Below are 21558 nucleotides of genomic sequence, written 5' to 3'. Positions count from 1 at the left end.
TTATGTTTTTTTTTGTATTTAATTTTTTTATTATTTTTTAAACACACATATAAACAAACATGACAACACACGATAAGATACACAAGCATTAATACACAGTGTATATCCAACGAAATTACCATTTATACCAATGTCTTATACAGGATATATCCCTAATACCTGTTATCTAAAAACCTACACACATATGCTCCAGCTCGAACCCCCCCCTCCCGGACCCCTCTTTGGATAGTACCTCCATTATCCCTCGCTCCTAACCAGACACTACCATTATAAGCTAGCTTTTATTCTCTCCACCACTTCTAACCACATTGTCATTTTGGATTCATTGAGACCCAGAATTCTTGCTGTAGATATTTCTTGATAAATCACATCGAGATATGTAAGAAACCAAACTTTCCGGCACATTTTTCCGGTTGAAACCAGCGTGATGCGATCAGCTTTTTAGCTACTGTGATACCCGATAAAACCAATCTCTTTAGCTGTGGATGTACTGCAAACTCAAAAACATCATTCAATAGTAATACAGAGGGGTGTACAGGTATATTCCAAGATAAGAGTTTTGATAATTGTTGGGTCACATCTTTCCAGAATATCTTAACTGGTGGGCAGTCCCAGTACATGTGCATAAATGTCCCTTCATCCCCATTTGTACATTGGGAGCATTTGGAGTCTTGTTTATGACCCATTCTGTTCAGTCTTATAGGAGTCAAGTATGTCCTGTGAATATAGTTAAGATTGATTTGTTGATGGTCCGGGTTCCTTGATGTAAGTCGGACATTTGCCCAGGCTTCTTGCCAATCAAAGTCACTTTCCAGGTCTGGTATATCCCTCCTCCAGACAGAGTCTAGTTGGAGGGTTTCATACGAGGACGTTAGTAATTGATGATAAAAATCTGAAACAAAACCTCTCGATGTCTCTCTTTCATAGAAGAATTTGTGGTATCTGTGGTGTTCAATTGGTATGTCTTATTATAGGTTATGTTAAAGTGGTATGTGGTCCAGTTATGCTGCTCTGATTAAAGGTTATGTTAAAGTGGTATGTGGTCCAGTTATGCTGCTCTGATTAAAGGTTATGTTAAAGTGGTATGTGGTCCAGTGATGCTGCTCTGATTAAAGGTTATGTTAAAGTGGTATGTGGTCCAGTTATATTTCGTAATAGCTCCCGCTCTGTTCTATGGGATGTTCCCCTGTCACCTATTGTGACCTTGAAAGTTTCCGCCACAATGCACCTACACCTGTCCGGCCACGCCCACTTCCGCCCATGCATTTAAGCGAGGGGTGTGACCATACTTCCGCTCTTCCCTTATCTTTCACTTCTTTGTTAGCTATAGGTTTTTAGATTAGTTTTGTGTTGCTGTTTTTTCATGTTTGGAAGATGACATCACCACGGGACCTGGGAACTATCGTTCTGGGCTCCACCAGCGGTTCTCCTCCGTGCGCCACAGGGGTTCCCTGACTCCACATTTGTGGCAGGAAGGTGAGCCCCAGCGGCGCGCAGAGCTGGGTGCTCGCTTCTGCTCGCTCCTGTCAGTGCGGGAGGCGGGAGCTCTTGTTACCTGTCGGCCTGGGTTAAGGGATCAACCTCCTCTTTTGGAGTGTTTGTCTCCCCGGCCTGTGGGCCTTTGGAACCCCGACCCCATGGGACGTCTCGCGGGCAGCGTCAGGGTTTAACGACCCCGACCCCACGAGGTGTGGAAGCGGTAACACGGGCTTATGTTTTCACGTACGTTCCCTGGTAGCGGGCGGGGCGCACAGTCGGGTAGTCGCGGACCCTTCTGTCCCGCGTTCTGCTCACCCTGTGCGTTTGTTGGGTGCTGTCCCCTCTTCCGCACGGTCGGTGTCCTGCCCCCCCCCCCCCCCCCCCCCCCCCACCCCTCACTAGGGGGGGGTGGGGGGCCCGGACCCTCCCCGGTGTTCTGATGGTTGTGGGGGACCTCAGCGGGTGCATGTCCCATAGAGCAGAGCGGGGGCTATTATGAAATATAACGAAGGTTATCCTATAACCCTAGTTATATGAGTAATAGCGAGCGCTCTGCTCTCACTCACTGAGGACCCCTAATTGTCTTCTGAATAACGGTCAAGACTAGGGAAGAGTGGAAGTATGGTCACACCCCTCGCTTAAATGCATGGGCGGAAGTGGGCGTGGCCGGACAGGTGTAGGTGCATTGTGGCGGAAACTTTCAAGGTCACAATAGGTGACAGGGGAACATCCCATAGAGCAGAGAGCTCTCTATTACTCATATAACTATGGTTATAGGATAACCTTCGTTATGCTGTTCTGATTAAAGGTTGTGTTAAAGTGGTATGTGGTCCAGTTATGCTTTTCTGATTACCTGATCCTCTTGAAGTTGACAGGCTTCAAATGTGAAAGTATATAATCATGATACATTTTTTATTTTGTATATATTATGTTTTCTATGCAAAAATCCTTTTCTTCAAAGTAACTAGTAACCGATTGGTTCAGATAAATGTAGTGGAGTAAAAAGTACAATATTTACCTTGAAATGTAGTGGAGTAAAAGTATAAAGTTCCCTAAATTTTAAATACTCACATAAAGTACAAGTAGCTTGAAATTAAGTACAGTACTTGAGTAAAAATACTTACTTTCCACCACTGCTTTTTACACAATATTGACACTGTTTTGTTTGGCCTGGCTTTGACATAAAAGAAACACCACTGACCAGCAGACCAGGGAAGGCAGAGGTATAAAGTGTGTCATGGCCGCTGGCAGGACATTGTGTATTGTAATATGAACCAGTGGACAAACTATGTAAGCAGAGGATGTCCACTGCTTGGCCAGCAGAGCTCTTTTTGGACAAGGAAAGGGCATCACAGATTAACATGGTGTTAGATGAAGCCTCTCCTTCCTCTCCTCCTTCCTTCATTCGTCCCATTCAAACGCAGGCCGAACAGGTGTACAATTGATTCGCCACGGCTCCTGTCAATCACATCTTTTGTTAGGGTAATCGGTTATAAAGGGGCCAAGGAAACAAAGCGTTCTAGCTGTACTAATCTTACACTTATCTTGCATCACATCTCTTATCACAGAGAGGGAGCGGGGTATCAGGACGGCTAAAATTAGCCCCACATGTTTTTCTCTAACCCCTGGCATTCATTGGTGGTTCATTGAACTCACTTGTGAAGTGTGTCTCCAGCCAGGCTTATGTATTCTGGAAGCGTCCCTAGCTGAGTGAAACAAATGAGACAGGGCCATGTGAGTGTATAGGGCACAGAGTGGAAATGGGCCGTGGACACTGTTATTATGATGGCAAAGGTTTTGATCTGTAAGGTTTTGTTGTTGCCACGCTATTCCTTATGGGAATATCTTTGCACATCTAATGTTGGATAAATAAAGAAACGTATTTTTTGCAAAGCTTTCTGTCTTTCTCAGTTGTCATTTGATGAACATATGTAACGGTTGTGACAACGTCACCTCAAACTTTTATGCCTTGAGGGAGATTTGAACACAGGTCTGCCACGCCGCGTGCAACAACACAGACCGCTATACCAAGAGGTGAATTCACTTCTTTGTACCATGTCTATGCGTCTTTTGAGGATGTGAGAGTGAGTTTAACCCATAGCACCGCTACTCACCCCAGCCCTTCTTGACTGCGCTTCACGATACCATCCGTTACACATACAATGTAAAATGTCTATGATAATGTGATTCTAATGTAAAAAGCCAAGGTGAAACCGTCCCCTTTTTGTTGCAAGGATTTAGCCTAATAGTTCTACGGCACATTGAATGCCCAGTGGTTGCTATAAAGATGGGATCATTTTCTGCTGCAGGACGGAAATTAAATTAGAGTTAATATACCAGCAGTTAGGAAGATGGGATAATAATTGGCGGAATGTACTATAATAAAATAAACTGAGTAACTGGGTTTTCTAAGAGATTTCTGATCAAGATTGAGTGGCAAAGAGGGAAAATTTTAGACAGGCATTGTCAAAAGTCTTCCATGTCTGTCAGGACCCTGTTGAGCTCTGGGAGGAGCAACAAGCACACCCATGCTGTCTGGAGTCTAGACACAGGTGTACTCATTCTGCCCTCAATCAGTTCTCTTATTATTAGCCACCAACCAGACCTGTGTCCCTTTGTTAAGTGTGTCTGAAAGTGAGTTATTCCTTCATGTTCATTAGTTTGATAATGCCATGTATTGCCATTAGTTTGATAATGCCATGGGGGCGACAGTGGCTCAGGAGGTAGAGCAGTCGTCTGGTAATCCGGAGGTTCCCGGTTCAATTCCTTGAGCAAGACACTTATTGTCTTATTACCCCTAATTGCTCCCGATGAGCAGGTTGGCACCTTGCATGGTTGCCTCCGCCATCGGTGTGTGAATGTGTAAAATGTGAGGAACAAATTGTATCCAAGTGCTTTGGATAAAAGCTGCTATATAAATGCAGCCATTTACCATTTATGTATTTGTTTGTTCCATGTATGGCTAATGTTAATTCCTGTGTCAAAATAAAGTTCCTTTTCTGTGGAATCTGCCGCCTCGCTCTCCCTAATTCTGGCGCCTCATGTCTGATATCTGATGCTCGGCACCAGCCCTCTACAATTAGGCTACACCTAAAACAGGCACAACATACTACAGTGCCAGAAAGTGGGTCCCGTAAGTTGTGAGGACCCCTGCTAAGGCCCAGCAAAATGCTACAAAGTGATGTCCTTAGTTATGATGAACAAAGATGTTAGTCCTCAGTAAAGAATGGACAAAAACAAGAAACAAGTGCGAATCTGCAATAGCTGCAACCTTTTTGCGGTAGGTCACTCCTATTGCCACACCCCCTTTTAGCCAATTGGCATGAACATGCACGCACGCACGCACGCTAGAGGGTGGGGATGCTCTGGTGGACCAACCGACTGACCATCCAACCAATAAAGTAACCTATAGACCTGTTCGTTGTATACACACATTGTTCGAGCCAATCAGCAATACTAACTGAGTCACGTGACTAAGTTGCCTCCTACCTGCGAGAGCTGCTGCGCTAAAAGAAGTACAACGGACCCATGCCCTCTTATTGCATTATTTGGTCTGACACCGGAGAACGCTGCGATTGGGCAATGCCATGGCCTTGAATGAATGAATGAAAACTTTATTTAACAGATTGCAGAATGGGTACAATACAGTACGGCTCAATACATACAATTGTTAAGGGGATGCAGACCTGAGAAAGACGTTTGTCTTGTTTCCATCAGGGTCCCCCATTTTCATTTCATATAGACATTTATGACATACACAACATACATGACATTTATGGCATAGGGACATATAGGTATTTAGTACTGATACATTTGTGACATAAGCGGTATTCAAATATACAGTACTGTTACCCCTAGATCCTGACAGAGTATATACATATGATGGGGAGGGGACTGTACATTAGGAGGGGGTGGGTGGGTGGGAGGGAAATATACATACGGCGGGGAGGGAATATATACATGCGGTGGGGAGGAGACTGTCTATTAGGAGGTGGTGGGGGTTTTGGGCATTTACGGTGGCCAGTTTCGAATTGCAGCCTCCCGTAGGTGCTCTTTAAGAGCGGTTTTGAATGTGGGCAGGGATTCACATTCCTTTACAGCTTTGGGTAGGGCGTTCCACATTGTTGTGGCATAATTGCGAAACGTGTTTAGTCCCTTGTTTGAGCCGAATCTGGGTTTAACATGATTTGTTGAGCTTCCTCTGGTGTAGTGGTTGTGGTATTCACTGACCTTTGGGAAGTATTTTGACATGTACATGGGCACCCCGGTCGTATAGTGTATCTTGAAGACCAGGCCCATTGCAAGTTGCTGTACTCTGTCGTCTACTCTAAGCCATCCTAGGTTGTCAAAGTGGGCAGGGGTGAGGTGGGTTCTGGGGTTCAGGTCAAGTAGTAGTCTGACCAGTTTGTTTTGTGATGTTTGTAATTTTGTTTTAAGCGCCTTTGAGGTGCTTTGGTACCATGAGGTGCACGCATAGTCATAGTACCCTTGAATGAGTGCTCCTGCCAGAGTCTTCAGGGTATTCTTGTTTACCAGAGAGGAGATCCGGTACAAGAATCTAGTTCGTTGGTTGACTTTTTTTTATTACATTGGATGCCATTTTGTCACAGGAAAGATTTGCCTCTAGGATGGAACCCAGGTAGGTAATTTCGTCTTTCCTTGTGACAATATTGTCACCCACTGTAACTGAGAAGCCGTCGGTCTTGCTGAGTTTGTTATTTGAACCGAAGAGAATGGACTCTGTTTTGCCCATGTGTAATGATAGTTTGTTATCAGCGAGCCATATGCAGATTTTGCCTAGTTCCGTGCTGAGGGTTTTTTCAACCTGCAATTTGTTCTTGTCAGAGACCAGCAGGGCTGAGTCGTCCGCAAACAGGAACAAGTTGCAGTCACAGGCTGACGACATGTCATTTGCATAAATTAGGAAGAGTAGCGGTCCTAGTATGCTTCCTTGTGGAACACCACAGCTCACTGTGAGGGGGGGGGATAGAGTACCGTTTACCTCTACCATCTGTTCTCTCCCCTCCAGGTAGGATTGCATCCAGCTCACTGATAAGCTATCAAAACCAATTGCCTTTAGCTTGTCCATTAGAATGGAGTGATTGACAGTGTCGAAGGCCTTTTGTAGGTCCAGCATGACCATGCCGCAGTATTTGCCCACGTCCACCTCTTGTTTGATGTGGTCGTTCAAATAGAGGAGGCATGTGTCAGTGGAGTGGGACGTTCTGAAGCCAGATTGGAATTCGTAGATTAGATTTTTTTCCGCCAGGTACTTTTCGACCTGTTCGTAGACTATTTTCTCCATGACTTTCGAGATGGAGGTAAGAATAGAAACAGGGCGGTAGTTGCCTGGGTCTAATTTGCTGCCCTTTTTGTGCAGAGGGGTCACTCTCGCAATTTTGAAGTCCTTGGGGACGTGCCCCTGTTTTATAGAGAGGTTTATTATGTGTGTGATGACTGGGGTGATGGCGGCTGCTGCGTCTCTGAGGAATTTGGAGGGGATGTTGTCATGGCCAGTGGTCTTGTTAGGTTGGAGGGCGCTCAATTTTTTGAGTACCTGTCCCACCAGAGGCGAGAACATATTAGACCATGTATACTCGCAATTTAAGAATGGGTACAAGTCACAGGCTCTTAGTCCATTCGGTAAAAGCGATCACGCCGCCATCTTTCTTTTGCCAAAGTACAAACAAAGTCTCAAGCGAACGCCGGTGGTCTCGCGAGAGGTTAAGCGTTGGGCCGTGACGTCAGAGGAGTCACTCCAAGCTGCACTTGGATGCACAGACTGGAGTGTATTCCTTGATAACACAGCCAATATTAACGAATACACCGAAACGGTGATTGACTATGTCTGTACTCTGGTAGAAGAAACAATCCCCTCCACCAAAATTAAAATCTACCCAAATCAAAAGCCCTGGGTAGACAAATCCGTCCGTGAGGCTCTGAAAGTGCGCACATCAGCATACAACACCGGGCTGGTGACAGGCAACATGGAAGAACACAAGATGGCAAGATACAACGTCAGGAGAGCAGTAATAGAGGCAAAACGGCGTTACAGGGATAAAGTTGAACTTCAGTTTGAACAGGCTGACTCTAGAGGCATGTGGCAGGGCCTCAGAACAATGACAGACTACAAAGGCACCCCCCTCAAACTGAACAGTGACATCTCCTTAGCAAATGATCTCAATTCCTTCTATGCGAGGTTTGAGGCTGTGAATAACAACACCAGCCTACAAACCATGGCAATGGGGGGGGGGGGGTCTGCTGATGAAGACTCAGTGTTCAGGGTAACAGAGCATGAGGTGAGACGGATCTTTAAAAAAGTGAATATCAGGAAGGCAGCAGGACCGGACGGCATCCCCGGCCGCGTCCTAAAAGTCTGTGCCGACCAACTGGCCCCGGTATTCACTGACATCTTCAACCTGTCCTTGGAACAGGCTGTCATCCCCACCTGTCTGAAGAAGTCCACCATCATCACTGTACCCAAAAAATCTACGCCCGCTTGCCTCAACGACTACCGCCCTGTAGCCCTCACCTCCATAGCCATGAAGTGCTTTGAGAAGCTAGTGAAGGGCTACATCTGTTCCTCCCTCCCCATCAACCTGGACCCTCTGCAATTTGCATATCGCCCCAACAGGTCCACGGAGGACGCCATAGCCCATGTGCTGCACACAGCAGCATCACACCTGGACAAGAGGCAGGGGAACTATGTGAGAATGCTGTTCATCGACTACAGCTCAGCATTCAATACCATAGTCCCCTCCAAACTCATAGCCAAGCTCAGGGACCTGGGCTTGAACTATGACCTCTGCCAGTGGGTCTTGGACTTCCTGACGGGCAGACCCCAGGTGGTAAGAGCCGGCAACTGCACCTCCTCATCCATCACGCTCAACATAGGGGCCCCCCAGGGCTGTGTTCTGAGCCCCCTCCTCTACTCCCTGTACACACATGACTGCGTAGCACAGCGGAACAACAACACCATCATCAAATTTGCTGATGACACAGTAGTGGTGGGCCTGATCTCTGCCAACGACGAAAGGGCCTACCTGGAAGAGGTAGAGAACCTGTCACAGTGGTGTCAGGAGAACTGCCTCTCCCTGAACGTCAGCAAAACAAAAGAGATGATTGTGGACTTCAGGAGGTCGGGGGTCAAGGACTACAGCCCCCTCAGCATCGACGGGGCACCGGTTGAGAGAGTGAACAATTTCAAGTACCTCGGAGCCCACATATCCGAGGACTTGACATGGACCACACACATTGACAGTGTTGTGAAGAAGGCACGACAACGCCTCTACTTCCTCAGGCGCCTAAGGAAGTTCCAAGTCAGTCAGAAGATCCTTAGGAACTTCTACTCATGTACAATAGAGAGCATCCTGACCGGCAACATCACCTCCTGGTTTGGGAATAGCACTGCACAAGACCGTAGCAGACTACAAAGAGTGACACGTTCAGCCGAACGCACAATTGGAGGGGGGCTTCCCACCCTCCAGAACATTTACAACAAGCGGTGCAAGGGGAAGGCTAAGAGAATTATTAAGGACTCGAGCCACCCGAACAACTGCCTCTTTGAACTGCTGCGGTCAGGCAAGCGATACCGGAGTCTTAAGGCGAGCACAGAAAGACTCAGAAGAAGCTTCTATCCCCAGGCCATCAGGCTGCTAAACGAACAATAATCACTATGCAACAACCATCAAATGCACACAGCACACACACCCACACGCACACACTCACTCAAACAAACAACACACTGCAGCACCCACTCTCCACACTTTAGATCACACAAACACACTTACACTTTATATTTATTGATAAAGGATTTGCACTACAACTCGTACACCTACTGTGAATTGTACCTAAATTGCACCTCGTCCCATTTCTCCATTTCTGCCTTGCACTATATAGTATTGTATATTAGTACACTGCACAGTATTGTATATTGTATGGTAACTACGTCTATTCTGCATCGAACATATATGAACTATATGAATTGAAAATGGGGGACCCTGATGGAAACAAGACAAACGTCTTTCTCAGGTCTGCATCCCCTTAACAATTGTATGTATTGAGCCGTACTGTATTGTACCCATTCTGCAATCTGTTAAATAAAGTTTTCATTCATTCATTCATTCAACATTGTACATATGTCTAAACTGAACACTGTGACCTCATTTTTTTTACTTCTAATTTTACTATGTTATTTTATTTCATACTTATCTTGTCTTGCACAGTCTCTGGAGCGCAACAGTAAGAAGCATTTTGTATAAAAGTATTCTGTACTTCTGTATGACAACTATTAAAGAAACTTGAAACTTGAAACTTGAAACCTCATCGGTTGTTACCATTTCAAGTTTGAAGTCGTCTTTGTGGACCCCTAGCTTTTTGTAGTATGCTACTATGTGTTCTACCCCATAATGCCCTGAGTGGGAGGGTAGTTTGTTTACCAGTGTTGTGGCTATGTTTGTGAAGAAGATGTTTAAGTAATTGGCTACATCCAGCTTGTCTGTGATGAGCGTGTTGTCCGTCTTTATGTTTATGTTTGAGAATCTGGTTTTAAGTTTTTTACTGCAGCCTAGTTGATTATTGAGTAATTTCCAAAGTTTGCGGGGTTTGTTTTTGTTTTCCTCAGTTTTGTCGTTGATGAAATTTCTTTTTGCGGTTCTGATCATGGTGTTTACGTCATTTCTTAGTCTGTTTCTTTGGATTTTTAGTTCAACCACGTTTGAACTTTGCCTCACTCATATTGCCAGACGCCTCATCCTGACGCCTCATCCTAATCAACTGGAAGGCAGCCACTCCCCCTTCACATTTACACTGGATGAGGGATGTTATGTCTCTTATACATATAGAGAAAATCAGATTTACAACACAAGGCCACACAGATACCTTCCACAAAACATGGCAGCCCTTCCTACTTCATTTCAAAACTCATATGACTCCTTCCAAACTTTGGACCCCATGACCCCCCTCCTTTCCCCATCTACCTTCCTGACACTGCTAGTAGCCTACGTATGGCTGGGGAGATGGCATTGTGGTGGTCTGCTGAGGGTGTTAAATTTACTTTCCTTTTTATTTGTTTTACCATCTGGAAATTATGCTACTAAAATGGAAAGTATTATTTATATTATATATTATTATTACTGTCTTTCTTATTTATATTTTTTCTTATTTCTTTTAATTTTACTTCATTTCTTTTTGCGTTGTTTTGTCTGTCACATCTGTATTTATGTTTAATTAATTAATTAATTAAATTAAATGTAATTTAAATTTTTTATTTACGTGAATTATATGTATGTTTGTCGTCGCCCTCACTGGGTGGGATTGGGTGGGGTTAGGGGATAGGAATGGGGAAGGAAATGGAAGTTGTATAATTTGGATAACTGAAATGTATAAATCTGCATAAATTCTTCCAATAAAAAAAGATAAACCAAAAAAATAAAAAAATAAAAAGTACAACCGGGCTCTATGGAGAAACCATAACACTCGCCTGACTAAAAGTAGTTTCAAGCGAAAACGGCTGGATGTCATTTAGCCAAATCAGCATGGCTGTGAGTGTGAGGCTTTTACATAATCTAGCTTTGGCATGGATTGATTGTTTAGATCGCTAGCATGGCTAACAAATGCAAATATATTGTAGTCTGCCCCGTTGTTCTAACCAGGATTACATTCCTTTTTGCCCCCACGTTGCCCACGCACATTGAGTCTGACGTGGACAGCGAACAGGTCTATAGAGCTGCTGATTGCAGCTAATAACTGTCAGATATACTTGTGATACCCTGGTTTAGAAAATCGCTGAATGTACATACCCTTACCCCCTTTTTTTGGTTTGGTACTTTTAGTATAAAGACACATTTGAACGTTATGCTTGTCTGGTGGTATCTCCAGCCCTGGGGTCATGGCAGCAACTAAGCCCACTGTAGGTAGAGCAGAATGTGGCAGGGATGGAGAGCGACAGGTGCCGCCTGGTGCTCCTGGTCCCTCTCATTGACAGAAATACTTCCACAATGAGTCAGGGGGTGGAAAGAAGGAGGGATAATTCCCCTTCTATTTTCAGGAAGAGTGACGCTCCCCTTTCCCTTGCGATTGTCATGAGGTCGGCCTTCAACTGTAGTGCAACAGAACATGCAGTTACAGGTGTCATTCATGCTAGTGAGACCTCTTCTCACTGACAGGCCACGCTGCCAATCAGAGATCAGTCGTGATCAAGGCCTCTTCTCACTGACAGGCCACGCTGCCAATCAGAGATCAGTCGTGATCAAGGCCTCTTCTCACTGACAGGCCACGCTGCCAATCAGAGATCAGTCGTGATCAAGGCCTCTTCTCACTGACAGGCCACGCTGCCAATCAGAGATCAGTCGTGATCAAGGCCTCTTCTCACTGACAGGCCACGCTGCCAATCAGAGATCAGTCGTGATCAAGGCCTCTTCTCACAGACTGGCCACACTGCCAATCAGAGATCATTCATGATCGAGGAATGAGACTAGTGACTGGCCACGCTGCCAATTAGAGATCATTCCTGATCGAGGAATGAGACGAGTGACAGGCCACACTGCCAATCAGAGATCATTCCTGATCGAGGAATGAGACGAGTGACTGGCCACGCTGCCAATCAGAGCTCATTCCTGATCGAGGAATGAGACGAGTAAGCATTTTTGCCTCAGACGAGCGCCGGCTTCTTCGACTCCATTCTACACAGTCATTCTATATTCCGCTCACAAATCTATGCTGTCAAACCCACCTGTACTCCTCCTTCACTCCCTGTTAACTTTTCTGCCCCCCCCCCCCCCACACACACACACACACACAAACGACAGCTGTTGTCACCCTGGCTCTGTCACTAGCACAATTTATTTCCGTCCAGCCCGGCCCTTTAAGGCGCCTTCATTATCTAGGCAGGAGGGCTCTAATAGCTCATCTGCCCCCAACTGGCAACGGGCTACTGTACCCTGGTTACATCCCCCTCCCCTCCGCCCCTCTCCCCTCCTCTGCCTGCCATAGCGGGGGGGCATCCCCTTCACGTGGGCCTGCAGAGGGCGGCATGACTGGGACTGCAGCTTAGCAGGTCTGCAGACAGAAACGGTGAACCAATACCGAATGTGGTGCAGTGATCTATGCTGTAAAGTAAACACAGTCTATTTTGTGACTTGTGTGTGTGTGTGTTATGTGGGTTGTTCATGTGCATAAGGACACGTGTGTGCACGATGTGTGCATGTGTGATGAAGATGCCCATGCTGACAGTGAGGGTGGATTCCTGAGTCTTAGCGAGATGAGTCTCAGTCCATAGTATCTGGTGTCCATAGCATCTGGTAACCACCCTTTGACTAAGGCCTAACACCTGCCTATGGAAGCTCACAGGGACCAAAGTTAACCAGCGCAAGGACAGGCAAGGGTAACATTTCCTAGCAGCCAACCTGAATCAAGCGCGCCACATACATTTACATTTACATTTAGTCATTTAGCTGACGCTTTTATCCGAAACGACTTACAAGTTCTGTACAACAAGTCATCAGGAAGGGCACAACTCTATCAGCTGAGTAACAATGTTCATCAAAGTGTTGAGTGCTACAGTGTAGGTTAGTTTATTAGGACAAGTGCATGACAGTAAGGTTAGTTAGGGTTAGAATTTTTTCTTTTTTTCCTTTTTCTCATACACACTCATACACACTACTCATACACACTACCCACAAGCGTTAACCTAAAAAGAGGGATCGCAAATATACCTACTTCCGCTACCGATCTGCGCTGTAATCGCACAGCAGGAGGGTCATAGCTAATGTTTCTTTGATCAATAAAAAATGTATTGATTCACTTTGATAGGAATGATAGGTGAGACTAAACACCTACAGCTTTTGAAATATGGAAATCCTCATTAAATACCACAATCATTCTAATCAGTCCTGCCTCTGGGATCTCAGCCCACTGAGTCTCTCCTGGCAGCCAGCGTTAAACACTTTCCATCAGTCGGTGTCGCACGTCAGCAATGACATTTCCCCTTACAGACATAATTACAGACACCTTACAGACACTTACTGACAGCACTCATCAATTAGGTTTACATAGTGCTGTGGCGGTGCATACGTTTGTTCAAGCGCAACTCAATCCGAGTCTCATCATTTCGGGGGTCCTACACCATACCTAGGTCAATGCGAACGCAATGCAAATATAATTAAACATATCGAGGTGATCCCCCTTTACCTCCACTTTTGTTGCACCCTCAATGCAAACGGTGCAATCCATACCCTGTGTAGAAGGTCCAACACATTTACATCTGACTAATATACTATAATATGCTAATATGTACTCAATATGTACTTAAACTATGATAATATAACATATAGCTCCAAAGAAACAATACTATAGTCAGATAATAAATGAGAAAATCAGTGATGCATATTTATCTACATCAAAAAGTAATTCACAGGCCTCACTTTCTCTCATTTGCAAAACTGAAAAAAACTTCTATCTATGTGAGGTTTTGGTTCACAATATTGACTTGACTTTGAAATCAATGTTGCCACAGTTCATCAAAGCCTCGGTCAGGTATGTGGCGCGTTTCAGAGCTGCTTTTATGAAAGGAGCAGAGACAGTAGTTCTACAATGTCAGTAGCTCTACAGCCTCACTGGATCAGCATTCCCATTCAATACATAGCAACTGCTTGAATAACTCCCAGATCAACCAAATGCATCCATACGTGAAATACACACATATCAAATCACATATCAAATCAAATCCAACATGCTTTTAACCAAACACCAATGTCGTTATCATTACCTGCAGTGGCCAGGGCCAGCAGAGAGAGCAAGCAGCACACAGAGACGAGAGCCTTCATTTTGGCTTCCAGGGGCCTCTCCCTAGCTTCTCACGCTATATATACCCCTCCAGGAGAAGGCTAAAGGGCATGCCAATGGAGGCGGGGCTGCAGCAACTGCACCCGTGTCGGCCATTGTGTGTAAAAGCAGTTGCCTGGACCAATCACCAAAGGTGAGAGGAAAGGGCAGGGAAGCATACTTTACAATGAGGGTACATTAATTACAGTGTTGGGGAGTGGCTTGACTTACATGTAATTAGACTAGTGGTTTAACTACATTTTGCCGTAGCTTGCTGGTAATTTCAAATTCTCAAAGTTATTGTAATTGTTAATAATTTCTTTCCTATTTTGAGGATTTCTTTGTCTAAAGGAACCAGGGCTTTGAGAGACTGTGTCATATGTTATGTGAATAAGAGAGACTGCTCATGTGTCATAATGTCATGTAAATAAGAGACTGCTCGTGTAAATAAGAGACTGCTCATGTAAATAAATAAGAGAGACTGCTCAGAGAGACTGCTCATATAAATAAGAGAGACTGCTCATGTAAATAAGAGAGACTGCTCATGTAAATAAGAGACTGCTCATGTAAATAAGAGAGACTGCTCATGTAAATAAGAGACTGCTCATGTAAATAAGAGAGACTGCTCATGTAAATAAGAGAGACTGCTCATGTAAATAAGAGAGACTGCTCATGTAAATACGAGACTGCTCATGTAAATAAGAGAGACTGCTCATATAAATAAGAGAGACTGCTCAGAGCGACTGCTCATGTAAATAAGAGACTGCTCATGTAAATAAGAGAGACTGCTCATGTAAATAAGAGAGACTGCTCATGTAAATAAGAGAGACTGCTCAGAGAGACTGCTCATGTAAATAAGAGAGACTGCTCATATAAATAAGAGAGACTGCTCATGTAAATAAGAGACTGCTCATGTAAATAAGAGAGACTGCTCATGTAAATAAGAGAGACTGCTCATGTAAATAAGAGACTGCTCATGTAAATAAAGAGAGACTGCTCAGAGAGACTGCTCATATAAATAAGAGAGACTGCTCATGTAAATAAGAGAGACTGCTCATGTAAATAAGAGAGACTGCTCATGTAAATAAGAGACTGCTCGTGTAAATAAGAGAGACTGCTCATGTAAATAAGAGACTGCTCATATAAATAAGGAGACTGCTCATGTAAATAAGAGAGACTGCTCATATAAATAAGAGAGACTGCTCATATAAATAAGAGAGACTGCTCATGTAAATAGGAGACTGCTCATGTAAATAAGAGAGACTGCTCATATAAATAAGAGAGACTGCTCATGTAAATAAGAGACTGCTCATATAAATAAGAGAGACTGCTCATGTAAATAAGAGAGACTGCTCAGAGAGACTGCTCATGTAAATAAGAGAGACTGCTCGTGTAAATAAGAGAGACTGCTCATATAAATAAGAGAGACTGCTCATGTAAATAAGAGACTGCTCATATAAATAAGAGAGACTGCTCATGTAAATAAGAGAGACTGCTCATGTAAATAAGAGACTGCTCATATAAATAAGAGAGACTGCTCATGTAAATAAGAGAGACTGCTCATGTAAATAAGAGACTGCTCATATAAATAAGAGAGACTGCTCATGTAAATAAGAGAGACTGCTCATCTAAATAAGAGAGACTGCTCAGAGAGACTGCTCATGTAAATAAGAGAGACTGCTCATATAAATAAGAGAGACTGCTCATATAAATAAGAGAGACTGCTCGTGTAAATAAGAGAGACTGCTCATATAAATAAGAGAGACTGCTCATATAAATAGGAGAGACTGCTCATATAAATAAGAGAGACTGCTCATGTAAATAAGAGACTGCTCATATAAATAAGAGACTGCTCATGTAAATAAGAGAGACTGCTCATATAAATAAGAGAGACTGCTCATATAAATAAGAGAGACTGCTCATGTAAATAAGAGACTGCTCATATAAATAAGAGAGACTGCTCATGTAAATAAGAGAGACTGCTCATATAAATAAGAGAGACTGCTCATATAAATAAGAGAGACTGCTCATGTAAATAAGAGACTGCTCATGTAAATAAGAGAGACTGCTCATGTAAATATGAGAGACTGCTCATGTAAATAAGAGAGACTGCTCTGAGAGACTGCTCAGAGAGACTGCTCATGTAAATAAGAGAGACTGCTCAGAGAGACTGCTCATGTAAATAAGAGAGACTGCTCGTGTAAATAAGAGAGACTGCTCATATAAATAAGAGAGACTGCTCATGTAAATAAGAGAGACTGCTCATGTAAATGAGAGAGACTGCTCATGTAAATAAGAGACTGCTCATATAAATAAGAGACTGCTCATATAAATAAGAGAGACTGCTCATATAAATAAGAGAGACTGCTCATGTAAATAAGAGAGACTGCTCATGTAAATAAGAGACTGCTCATGTAAATAAGAGAGACTGCTCATATAAATAAGAGAGACTGCTCATGTAAATAAGAGAGACTGCTCATGTAAATAAGAGACTGCTCATGTAAATAAGAGAGACTGCTCATGTAAATAAGAGACTGCTCATATAAATAAGAGAGACTGCTCATATAAATAAGAGAGACTGCTCATGTAAATAAGAGACTGCTCATATAAATAAGAGAGACTGCTCATAAGAGAGACTGCTCATGTAAATAAGAGACTGCTCATGTAAATAAGAGAGACTGCTCAGAGAGACTGCTCATGTAAATAAGAGAGACTGCTCATGTAAATAAGAGACTGCTTGTGTAAATAAGAGACTGCTCATGTAAATAAGAGAGACTGCTCAGAGAGACTGCTCATGTAAATAAGAGAGACTGCTCATGTAAATAAGAGAGACTTGCTCATGTAAATAAGAGAGACTGCTCATGTAAATAACAGACTGCTCATATAAATAAGAGACTGCTCAGAGAGACTGCTCATGTAAATAAAGAGAGACTGCTCATGTAAATAAGAGAGACTGCTCATGTAAATAAGAGAGACTGCTCATGTAAATAAGAGAGACTGCTCATGTAAATAAGAGAGACTGCTCAGAGAGACTGCTCATGTAAATAAGAGAGACTGCTCATATAAATAAGAGAGACTGCTCATGTAAATAAGAGAGACTGCTCATGTAAATAAGAGAGACTGCTCGTGTAAATAAGAGAGACTGCTCATGTAAATAAGAGACTGCTCATGTAAATAAGAGAGACTGCTCAGAGAGACTGCTCATGTAAATAAGAGAGACTGCTCAGAGAGACTGCTCATGTAAATAAGAGACTGCTCATGTAAATAAGAGAGACAGCTCATGTAAATAAGAGAGACTGCTCATGTAAATAAGAGGCTGCTCATGTAAATAAGAGAGACTGCTCATATAAATAAGAGACTGCTCATGTAAATAAGAGAGACTGCTCATATAAATAAGAGAGACTTCTCATATAAATAAGAGAGACTGCTCATATAAATAAGAGAGACTGCTCATATAAATAAGAGAGACTGCTCATGTAAATAAGAGACTGCTCATGTAAATAAGAGACTGCTCATATAAATAAGAGAGACTGCTCATGTAAATAAGAGACTGCTCATGTAAATAAGAGAGACTGCTCGTGTAAATATGAGACTGCTCATGTAAATAAGAGAGACTGCTCGTGTAAATAAGAGAGACTGCTCATGTAAATAAGAGAGACTGCTCATGTAAATAAGAGAGACTGCTCATATAAATAAGAGAGACTGCTCATATAAATAAGAGAGACTGCTCATGTAAATAAGAGAGACTGCTCATATAAATAAGAGAGACTGCTCATATAAATAAGAGAGACTGCTCATGTAAATAAGAGAGACTGCTCATATAAATAAGAGAGACTGCTCATATAAATAAGAGAGACTGCTCATGTAAATAAGAGAGACTGCTCATGTAAATAAGAGACTGCTCATGTAAATATGAGAGACTGCTCATGTAAATAAGAGACTGCTCATGTAAATATGAGAGACTGCTCGTGTAACTAAGAGAGACTGCTCATGTAAATAAGAGAGACTGCTCATATAAATAAGAGAGACTGCTCGTATAAATAAGAGACTGCTCATATAAATAAGAGAGACTGCTCATGTAAATAAGAGAGACTGCTCATATAAATAAGAGAGACTGCTCATATAAATAAGAAAGACTGCTCATATAAATAGAGACTGCTCATATAAATAAGAGAGACTGCTCATATAAATAAGAGAGACTGCTCATATAAATAAGAGACTGCTCATATAAATAAGAGAGACTGCTCATGTAAATAAGAGAGACTGCTCATATAAATAAGAGAGACTGCTCATATAAATAAGAGACTGCTCATATAAATAAGAGAGACTGCTCATGTAAATAAGAGAGACTGCTCATATAAATAAGAGAGACTGCTCATATAAATAAGAAAGACTGCTCATATAAATAGAGACTGCTCATATAAATAAGAGAGACTGCTCATATAAATAAGAGAGACTGCTCATATAAATAAGAGACTGCTCATATAAATAAGAGAGACTGCTCATGTAAATAAGAGAGACTGCTCATATAAATAAGAGAGACTGCTCATATAAATAAGAGAGACTGCTCATGTAAATAAGAGACTGCTCATATAAATAAGAGAGACAGCTGCATGTAAATAAGAGACTGCTCATATAAATAAGAGAGACTGCTCATGTAAATATGAGAGACTGCTCAGAGAGACTGCTCATGTAAATAAGAGACTGCTCATGTAAATAAGAGACTGCTCATGTAAATAAGAGAGACTGCTCAGAGAGACTGCTCATGTAAATAAGAGAGACTGCTCATGTAAATAAGAGAGACTGCTCATGTAAATATGAGACTGCTTATGTAAATAAGAGAGACTGCTCATGTAAATAAGAGACTGCTCATGTAAATAAGAGAGACTGCTCAGAGAGACTGTGCATGTAAATAAGAGAGACTGCTCATGTAAATAAGAGAGACTGCTCATGTAAATAAGAGAGACTGCTCATGTAAATAAGAGACTGCTCATGTAAATAAGAGAGACTGCTCATGTAAATAAGAGAGACTGCTCATATAAATAAGAGAGACTGCTCAGGGAGACTGCTCATGTAAATAAGAGACTGCTCTTGTAAATAAGAGAGACTGCTCATGTAAATAAGAGAGACTGCTCAGAGAGACTGCTCATGTAAATAAGAGAGACTGCTCATATAAATAAGAGAGACTGCTCATGTAAATAAGGGACTGCTCATGTAAATAAGAGAGACTGCTCATGTAAATAAGAGAGACTGCTCATGTAAATAAGAGACTGCTCAGAGAGACTGCTCATGTAAATAAGAGAGACTGCTCTTACAACAAGCTGACAGGCAATTTTTTTAGTCCATTGCTCTGATCAAATTGGAATACAAAAGTTAAAGTTCAACATAAACAAGTCTTATTTTTTGTTGACTGTTTTAACTGTTTAGCTCATTATGCAAGGCACACACTGCAAAACTAAAAGTAACACTCCTTGCACTATTTTCCGTGAAGAAACCATATTAGATAGTGTTATTTAGTGTTGGTTTACGTCTGACTTGCAGGCAGCTATTAGAATGACAAGTGTGTACTATAGCTTTAGCAATAAAGTGAAGTGACTACATAAGCACAAACATTAATTAACAGTTAATTAACAGTTGTCTCTAGTATTCATTTACTAATGGGTGCGCATGTTAACTAAGGTATTGATTAATATATTATTAAATAGTTTATAAAGAAGTTAGTTCATGTTGTAATGTAACATTATGTAACTTAATAACTGCAGAAGAGTGCTTAATAAGCATTACTTAACCATAATTAAGGGGCGACAGTGGCTCGGGAGGTAGAGCAGTTGTCTGGTAATCGGGAGGTTCCCGGTTCAATTCCCACTCCTCCCGGGCAGCATGTCGAAGTGTCCTTGAGCAAGACACTTAACCCCTAATTGCTCCTGATAAGCAGATTGGCACCTTGCATGGTTACCTCCGCCGTCGGTGTGTGAATGTGTGAGTGAATGGGTAAAGTGTGAGGAACAAATTGTAAAGCGTTTTGGATAAAAAGCGCTATATAAATGCAGCCATTTGCCATTTTCCATATAATTAGCCACTTTTGGGGACAGAGCCCCCACCCTCTTGAACTCTCTCCTGGCTGAGATTCGCTCTGCCAAATCCGTGGACTCTTTTAGAACAGCTGTGGAAACCCACCTGGCCTCTAGTCGTCTCCCTGTCCTTCATTGTTATTACTATTTCTTCTACTTGCGTTTTATTTGTCTTTTAGTTGATTTGTAAAGCATCCTTGTGTTTCATGAAATGCACTATATAAATCTGAGCTATAATTATTATTATTATTAATGATGAATGCTCTTTGTGATACTTATTGTAAAGTTGAAAACATGTACAGCATAGAAATGCTTAATACGCATTCACTGCATTCGGACTCGGAAGGTGCAAACGAGGACTCTGACTTGTTAATTGATAAATACAGTTTTCTTTTTTTGCCCTAATCATTTGGCATACGATATTGATGGCTAGTGCATTTGTTTGGCTATTGTGTCACAAAGTAAATAAACTCCCTTTGAAATGGTGACCACTGTGTCATTTATGTTTAATGTAGACCCTTTTTATTTGTATGTCAGCTCTTTGACTGCCAGAGTGGAGTGGACTCAACCTTGATGACTCGGACTCAGACTCGGACTAGCGTAATGGGGACTTGAGACTCGACTCTGAGATTTAGTGACTCGACTACAACACTGGCCACAAGCATTTTTGCCCATTCACCTGGTCTTTTAAACGAGGACCACAATGGAAATATGTTTTTGAAACTTTACTGTGTTATCCTCAAAGACTTTTTTAAAGAACCAGTATAATGTTAATTCAGTCAGAACAAGCGTATTGTGTTATGTTAATGTTATGAGTGTCGTTCTGTTATGGAAAATATTAAAGGACAAAAGATGAGCCGTTGTATAAATCATTCTGAGTCGAGTTATTAAAAAATAGAAAGCATAGTTTAATTATTTCCTCTGTGGCCACAGCAGAAAGGACAGTTTACAATCAGAGACAACATGTTCACACACAAGCGTCTGACCATAAAGTGACCCAAGTCAAGTCAAGTCAAGAGTTTTATTTGTCACGGCATACGAGTATACAATGAAATGCGGGTGGTCTTGCCCGCAACGATGTGCAATACAGTGGTACAACATATAATAGAATCCAATAAAAAAAACATTGTGCAATAACAGGTAACAGGTAACAGGTAACATGGTGTGACATCTCGGTATTTGTACA

At 42.3% G+C, this 21558-nt stretch overlaps 1 protein-coding gene across 1 annotated transcript in view; it reads right to left on the bottom strand.

Moving 5' to 3' along the window:
• The window catches only part of LOC311231295 (sarcalumenin), a 41421-nt gene extending 27106 nt beyond the window's left edge, over positions 1-14315 (bottom strand). Inside the window, exon 1 of the mRNA XM_084317839.1 lies at positions 14246-14315. Within this exon, the coding sequence (XP_084173965.1) occupies positions 14246-14303 (58 nt within the window). The 5' untranslated portion in view covers positions 14304-14315. The remainder of the gene's footprint in view (positions 1-14245) is intronic.
• Between the last annotated feature and the right edge of the window lie 7243 nt (positions 14316-21558).

Source organism: Notolepis coatsorum, assembly GCF_963971535.1.
Source record: "Notolepis coatsorum genome assembly, chromosome: 7".
Taxonomy (NCBI): domain Eukaryota; kingdom Metazoa; phylum Chordata; class Actinopteri; order Aulopiformes; family Paralepididae; genus Notolepis; species Notolepis coatsorum.
This window is presented reverse-complemented; position numbering and strand designations above follow the sequence as displayed.